Source organism: Gekko japonicus, unplaced genomic scaffold, assembly GCF_001447785.1.
Source record: "Gekko japonicus isolate JY-2015 unplaced genomic scaffold, Gekko_japonicus_V1.1 scaffold4320, whole genome shotgun sequence".
In the NCBI taxonomy this organism is placed as follows: domain Eukaryota; kingdom Metazoa; phylum Chordata; class Lepidosauria; order Squamata; family Gekkonidae; genus Gekko; species Gekko japonicus.
In genome coordinates, this window is record NW_015163739.1 from 68731 (window position 1) to 75929 (window position 7199).

Here is a 7199-nt window from a genome sequence, read left to right on the forward strand (position 1 = left end):
CCCCCCCCCCATATCCAGTTGGTCTCTTATGTCCTACTGGACTCGAATCTATCCAGTCTTGCTTAACTTCTTTGGGAGATCAGTTCAACGTCCGTCTTGTCTAGACTGGAAGAACCCCCAACTACCAGCAGATATGAGACAGCCTGCCAGAAACGGGCCCTGGGCTCTGAATGGGTGGAGGACGCAGCCTTCCACTTCACCCCCGAGAGTCGTCGTCCCCTGGCAACCTTCCCGCCCCAGGATCCTTCGTTTCTTCACCCTGTGCTCAATAAATCGCAAGTGGATCAATCGCTCTTGGGTAACCTCCTGTGCCAAAAAACAGGTATAATAACAGTTGATTGGCACAGTAATGAGATAATACAGAGAACAAGAAAAACTGTGAGAAAGTGACGCTTAATATATGTCTTTAAAGAATCAATATGGAGAACAAGAAAAGTGAACAGTAATCATCTTAGCCCATGGCAGGTTCTACTATACATTACAGCTGTTATAATTATTGAAAATCTTCTTTGATAATTGTGAGACGTCACCAGAGGATATAAACTATTGAGAGACAGTTTTTGTCCCACATCTTTGTTCAGAAGAAGATCTTCCTTCGAAACGGCAAGACATTCCGGAGATCACCGTCAATATATATTTTTCTATGAGTATGTATATTATTTTTGTTCACTTTTCTATGATTCTTTAAAGACATATATTAAGCGTCACTTTCTCACAGTTTTTCTTGTTCTCCGTATAACCTCCTGTGCCTCCAGATTCACACCTTCGGTGCCGTCAGGCTCCGCCTGCTCTTCACGCTGCTTCTGCTTGAATTTCATATTCCCGTAGTGCATGATGGCCCCGGTCAGCTTGTAGATGGAGTTCTTCTCCTCCTGGGTGAAGCCCAAGACGTCGAAGGCACTCTGCGTTTGGAGAAAAGAAAGGGAAATGCACAATACTTTCTCTGTGGCCCAAGCGGCTACAAAGTTTGGTTCAGGCCCGTGGCGGTGGTGGGGCTTTGGGGGGGCTCCTCCCCCTTTCTTGAAGGCCCAGCCCCACAAGCATTTCTCCTGTAAAGGCTTTTTCCAATCATTTTAAAACATTTTTAAAGGGGTGCGCTCCTTGAAGCAGAGTGGGGTGCTGTAGTTGATGGATTCCCAACCTGAGCAAGGAGGTTGGAGTAGGTGACCTCTAGGATCCCTTCGAACTCTGTGTCAAGGAACTGGTCTCCTTTAAGAGAGTGTTTCTGCCTAAGTGTGAGCCTTCTTGACTCTAGAAGTCATCACCCCACCTGCCGGCTAGTTATCAGAGTTGTTGCTTAGGCTGGCAAGAGTGATTAACTTGCAGCAACTGAGAACTGTCATCTAAACTGGTTGACAGCTTGCAATTGAGAGAGCTTTCCTGATAACAGCTTTCTATCAGCTAAATGGCTTTTCTTTCTGCACTGAAAATTTCAGCCCCACCAGGGAAAAAAATGTCCCACAAGCCACAAAATCCTGGCTACGGGCCTGCGTTTGGTTCTTCCTGAACTGTCCAACCATGCTGTTCAATCTAATCTCGTAATTTCACTAGGTGTAGTCTCAATGCCTAGGATTTCGTCCGGAGTACTCACATCAGTTGCTAACAGTTCCTCGGCGTCGTCAATAGATGGCACTGTGGTCTCTCCTTGGGAGATGAAGGCGTAGTCGTATGGGTTGTTGGTGACCAGCATTATGTCTAGAAAGAGGAAGTGGGATGGATTAGCCCCGCAGGAACTAAGCCCAATGCAAGAACATCCTCTCCAAATGACCCTCCAGTTCCAGACCACGACACAAGGCATGTTGACAAGGGTAGGGCAGACCACCAGACCCAACACGATCAAGACTGGAGGTTGCCCAGCCAGTCGTATTGGCTGTCAGATCGACCCTAACACCATTTGAAGGAAGGCACTGCGACCTGTAAGAGTTGGGGAAGGAAAACCCGAGTCAGCCCAACCCAAGGAGCAGACATCCAACAAAAACAACTTGAGGAGGAATACTAAGTCAACCCCACAGGATGAGGACGAGGTCAACTTTGAGGAACAAACTTTTCCAGGAATCCAGCTGCCCAAAACAGGATCTTCAAAAATGAAAAGAAGCTTAAGGAAGGTACCATTTACTTGCTTCGCCTTGTCCAAGCAGCCAATCCATTCATTACATCTGGGTTTTCCTTGAGGAACCATTTGAAGGGAGCAACTGTGGTCTGTTAGATGTCCCGGCGCTCAACCTCACAGGGCATATGGCAGTTCAGACAGTTCTGCTCAACCCGTCTTATCAAAACAGAAGGGCTATGGCTCATGGGTCAACTGGGATAAACTCCTCTTTCTTTGCCCAAAGGCCATTCATGACAAGATCTCTGACCAAGTCAATCAATCAATCAATCACTTTATTACAACAGTCAGTGACCAGCAGTACAGTTTGATTTAAAAATACAAAAGCCAGCAACCAGCAATAAAGTTGGATTTAAAAAAAAATTAATGGTAAAAAGATATAAAATTAAGACTTAAAGGTAAAGGTAAAGGTTCCCTTGCTCGAAAGCCAGTCGAGTCCGACTCTAGGGTTGCGGTGCTCATCTCCGTTTCAAAGCCGAAGAGCCAGCACTGTCCGAAGACGTTTCCGTGGTCACGTGGCTGGCATGACTAGACGCCGAGGCGCACGGAACGCTGTTACCTTCCCACCGAAGTGGTACCTATTTATCTACTTGCAATTTCTTGCTTTCGAACTGCTAGGTTGGCAGGAGCTGGAACTAGAGACGGGAGCTCACTCCGTCACGCAGCACACTCGGGTCTCGAACTGCTGAACTACCGACCTTCCACAGCCTGCAGTTCAGCGTCTTAACCACTTGAGCCACCGCAGCAAATTAAGACTTAAAAACACACAAAATCATACCAAATAACTACAAAGTCATGCTTTCATAAGGGATTTCCGATGCTTGTAAACCTGAGCACAGAATTTAGCCACCTGTCGAGTAGTCTGGTGGTTTCTTTCAGACAGGAGATAGTCAAGTTTGTTTTTATTTGATCTCCCAGGAAATCTTTCTAGCAGTGGGTGACCAGTCAAGAGTGAAGCTACTTGAGATGTCAAGGTGGTGGTGGGGGCTACTGCTCATTGACCAACTTGGATGGACTCCTCTTTTTCTCAAAGACCATCATGACAAGATCTCTGAGCAGTCAAAAGTGAAGCAACCTAGGATGTCAAGATATATAGCTATAGCTCGGCTACAGCTCAGTGGCCAATTAGGGTGGCTTTCCCTTTGCTCAAAGACCACCATGGCAAGATCCCCCACCAGAAAAGCTCACCTAGAAGTTCCGGCTTCTTGTTGGACAGGATCTGGTAGAAGATGTGGTAGTTCCTCTCAGATTTGAGCTGAAAGATGACCCGGGATTTTTCAAGAAGGTCTACGAAATGAAAGGGACGGGAGCAGCGCGTGTGAACAAGTGTGAATCCATCCCAAAGGATTTTTTTAAAAAGCACAGGAAAAGTCAAAGCGAAGTAAGCGGCGTCATGGGACACGTACAAGTTTCTATGTCCGCCGAAGCCAGCTTCCCCGTGGCCCCAAAATGGATCCGGATGAATTTACCCTGAGGGGGAAAGGAGAGGGGGTGTGTGATAAGAATGCATATAAGGGTCCAGAAAAGGACACAGATAATCAGATACTGCGATATCAACACTCCCTACAAAATAACACTCACAAATCGGGATGAGTTGTCATTCCGCAAGGTCTTGGCGTTGCCGAAGGCCTCCAGAGCAGGGTTGGCCTGGATGATTTGATCTTCCAGAGTCCCCTGAGGGCGGAACGAGAGGTTAGAACGGACCTTCCCTCCAGAGGAGGAGTGGGGAGGGTCAGAGGAGGTAAACCATGGGGGGGGGGAGTATCCCCCACAGCAGTTCTTTCTCTCCTGTCAGCAGGACTCTAAGCTCGGCCTGCCTAGAGGGAGCTTTCAAAGTCCCGAACAGCCACAGGCGGGCAGTTCTCATGTGGCGTGCAGTACCACACAACGCAACTCCCAACACTCCGGTTGGACAGAAAGTTCGAGGAGGCGCTTACCTTGCCTGTAGCGGCCTGCTCTTTTTTGCTCCGGTCGCCGATGGCGGCGATCACCGCAAAATACTGGATGACCCGCTTGGTGTTCACCGTCTTCCCGGCACCGGATTCTCCGCTGCAGAGAGAAGAGGCAGGCGGTGGTTCCGTGGAGGCAGCTTGATGGACTCAGTGAAATTCGGGTGGAGGTGTGTGCAGAACTTTGGAGTTTAGGGATGCCAGGTCCCCCAGGGGGGCGGGGCTTTGCCTGCTCTAGAGGTCCCTGGCCTGGATCAGGCCGGCGGGTGGAACCCCGCTAGGCTTGCCAGACCTCCCCGGTTTGGCGGGAGGTTGCCCGATTTGACTGGGCGGGGAGAAGCCCCACCCCCAAGAGCAACCACTTGGCCTCCTCCCCACCTCTTCCCAGCAGTGTTGGGAGACGCAGGGCTGCGTGCCTGCATTCCGAGCCCCAAATTCGGGGCTCGGCATGCAGGCGCGAGCGCATTCCCCCCTCTTCCCAGCAGGGTCTTTAAACTCTGCTTGGGACAGGCGGGGGCTGCGCACCTGCCCTCCAAGCCCCAAATTCGGGGCTCGGCGTGCAGGTCCGTGCGCATCTTCCTCCCCACCACTTCCCAGCAGGGTTTAAAAAGACCCTTTAAACATTGCTGGGGAGAGGCGGGGGCCTCCACTCCCCAACGCGATGACGTCACTTCTGAGTGACGTCATCACACTGGGGGCCCCCTCCAGTAACACCCCCAAAGTCCCCCGCTGGGGACTTTGAGGGGACCTGGCAACCCTAAACCCCGCCCCCAAAGTACCTGTATCGGGCCAACATGCCCACGGCAATGACATCACCCGGAGGTGACGTCACCGCGCCTGGCACGTCACCGGGGGACGCTCTAGCATTCAACCTGAAAACTCAACCTGAAAACTATTTGGCTTTTCAAGCGGAATGCTATAGTGTCCTCGGCGACGTGCCTGGTTGACGTCATCGCAGCGCGTGCCCGTACACAGTGCTTCTCCCCCCCTGCTGGACAACAGGAAGGGACCTGGCAACCATATTGGGGATAAATGCTGTTAGATGGAGCAATGAAATACTTAATTTGCCTATTGGGAGGGGTGTGTGTGGTGAGTGACTGGGGGGGAAAAGCTGGAGCAAAAAGAGGCCTAGCTGTTTTGTCTCTCCAAGGACTGGGTTGCGGAAAGGCCTCAGCTGAAGAAGCGTGTGTCTGGTGTGGGCCCTCCCTTGACCGACGGCTCTTCTTCTGGAGGAGGTGAGCCCCCAGACCTATCTGTCTTTGAACGGAAGCAGATTCCTTTTCTTAGATGCTGAGAAGAAAGGCCCCGAGGACTTCCCTTCTCACTGGAGGCCTGCTGCTTAGGGACTGTGGCTGGGCCAGCTCCAACAAGAGAACAGTACCTCCTCTGGGACACTGACTGCTGGACCTTTGGTTTGGGAAGGGACGGGCATTTGGGGGTGGGGGTGGGAGTACAACGCCCTGCGTGCAGAACTGGGTTCCCCTTGTCGTCATCAAGAGCTGCTTTGCTTAAGCCAAGGGGTGTGAGTGGGAGGGGGGCTTGAAGGAAGGAGGCCCCAAGCCTCGAACTTGCCCTTATTTCCCACGCCTGGGTTACAGGTGGAAGGGAGGGTTTCACCGTTTCCGCCTTGCAAATAACTCCACAAACATTCCTGGCCCGTGAGATTTTTTGTTTTTTTACCAGCTTGCCTGGTCACGCACTTCAGTGTTGGTCACTGGTGGTGGAACGTGCAGTCAAGTCACAACGGACGTCTGGTGGCCCAGTCGGGTTTTCAAGGCAAGAAACGAGCAGAGGTGGTTGGCCGCTGCCTGCCTCTGGGAGGCGACCCTGGACTTTCTTGCTGGTCTCCCATCCAAATACTAACCAGGGCCGACCCTGCTTAGCTTCTGAGCTCTGATGAGATCAGGCTGGCCTGGGCCATCCTGGTCAAGGCAAGAGATGAACAGAGGTGGTTGGCCGTTGCCTGCCTCTGCGTAGCAACCCGGGACTTCCTTGGTGGACACCCATCTAAATACCAACCGGGTGTCAGCTAGCTGCCATAGAGGTCTGTGTATAGTAGAAACACACACCCCCGATCCCTGATCCCTCCGTTGGCATCCGCGCATGCCTATGCTGTTGTGCACTGTATGTCTTCTTGTCTCATGCATTCCTTTCTATGAACGCTAGCGTAAGCTTATCTACAAGGCCACAGGTGCGGAGCAGAGGAGGCTCGCTTAGTCTATAATGATTTAGAGCGTGTGAAGTGCTAATTGTTTATCTTTATGGAAACCGTTGCTCCTCAGACTTTGGGCGCGAATCTGAGAGTCCAACCGCGTAAGCGGGAACCAAGTCCATTGGTTATTGTCAGTTTTGAATGTGCTTTATTATCCCATGTTCCGCCTGTCCCAGGTATTCTAAACAGTGAACTTGCTCCTGCTCTATCATGGCTTTAATAAAATACTACTTTGCTTAAACGTGTATCGGACTTATAGCTGTGGGGATTGGACACCGGGGCCAACACAGCTTAGGTTCTGAGATTCGATAAGATTGGGATAGCTTGGGTCAGCCGGGTCAGGACAGACAAACAGAGGCGGTTTGGCCATTGCCTGCCTCTGCACAGCAACCCTAGACTTCCTTGGTGGTCTCCCATCAAAATACTAATCAAAGTGACCCTGCTTAGTTTCCAAGATCTGATGATATCCGGCTAGCCTGGGCCATCCAGGTCAGGGTGCTGTTCGCTAGTGACCCAAAAGAGAGAAACGGCAACCCCCCCTCTGCCTAGCTTCCTTGCCTGGTTTCCTGGCGTTGGCCCTCACTCGCCATAGGCGACCAGGTGAGCGGCTGATTAGGGGCCTGCATTCTTGCCTCCCACCAGGAGGCAGAAGCAGAGAACAGAAAGAACAAAGGAGGGAAAGCTGGAGTGGTGACTCTGCATGTGGATAGGTCGCCACAGAAACAAGGTCTGGATCCCACAGATTGGTGGACCAATGGGCGAGAGACACGCCTGAGGTAAAACGGATGTTCTAAAGGCCTCATAGGGGTGGACAGACAAGGAGGATGGGACTTACGTGATCAGGATGGACTGGTTCTCCCGATCTGAAGAGAGAAGGAGAAAGGGGTCAGAGAGTTAAGAAAATGAGGGAGGGAGGGAGGGAGGGAGGGAG

At 51.4% G+C, this 7199-nt stretch overlaps 1 protein-coding gene across 1 annotated transcript in view; it reads right to left on the reverse strand.

Moving 5' to 3' along the window:
• The window catches only part of LOC107107576 (myosin-7-like), a 64478-nt gene that overhangs the window by 47890 nt on the left and 9389 nt on the right, over positions 1–7199 (reverse strand). Inside the window, exons 5-11 of the mRNA XM_015407884.1 lie at positions 7104–7131; positions 4045–4156; positions 3689–3781; positions 3514–3577; positions 3296–3394; positions 1592–1695; positions 764–902 (exon numbers count right to left, since the gene is read on the reverse strand). Coding sequence (XP_015263370.1) covers positions 764–902; positions 1592–1695; positions 3296–3394; positions 3514–3577; positions 3689–3781; positions 4045–4156; positions 7104–7131 — 639 coding nt within the window. The remainder of the gene's footprint in view (positions 1–763; positions 903–1591; positions 1696–3295; positions 3395–3513; positions 3578–3688; positions 3782–4044; positions 4157–7103; positions 7132–7199) is intronic.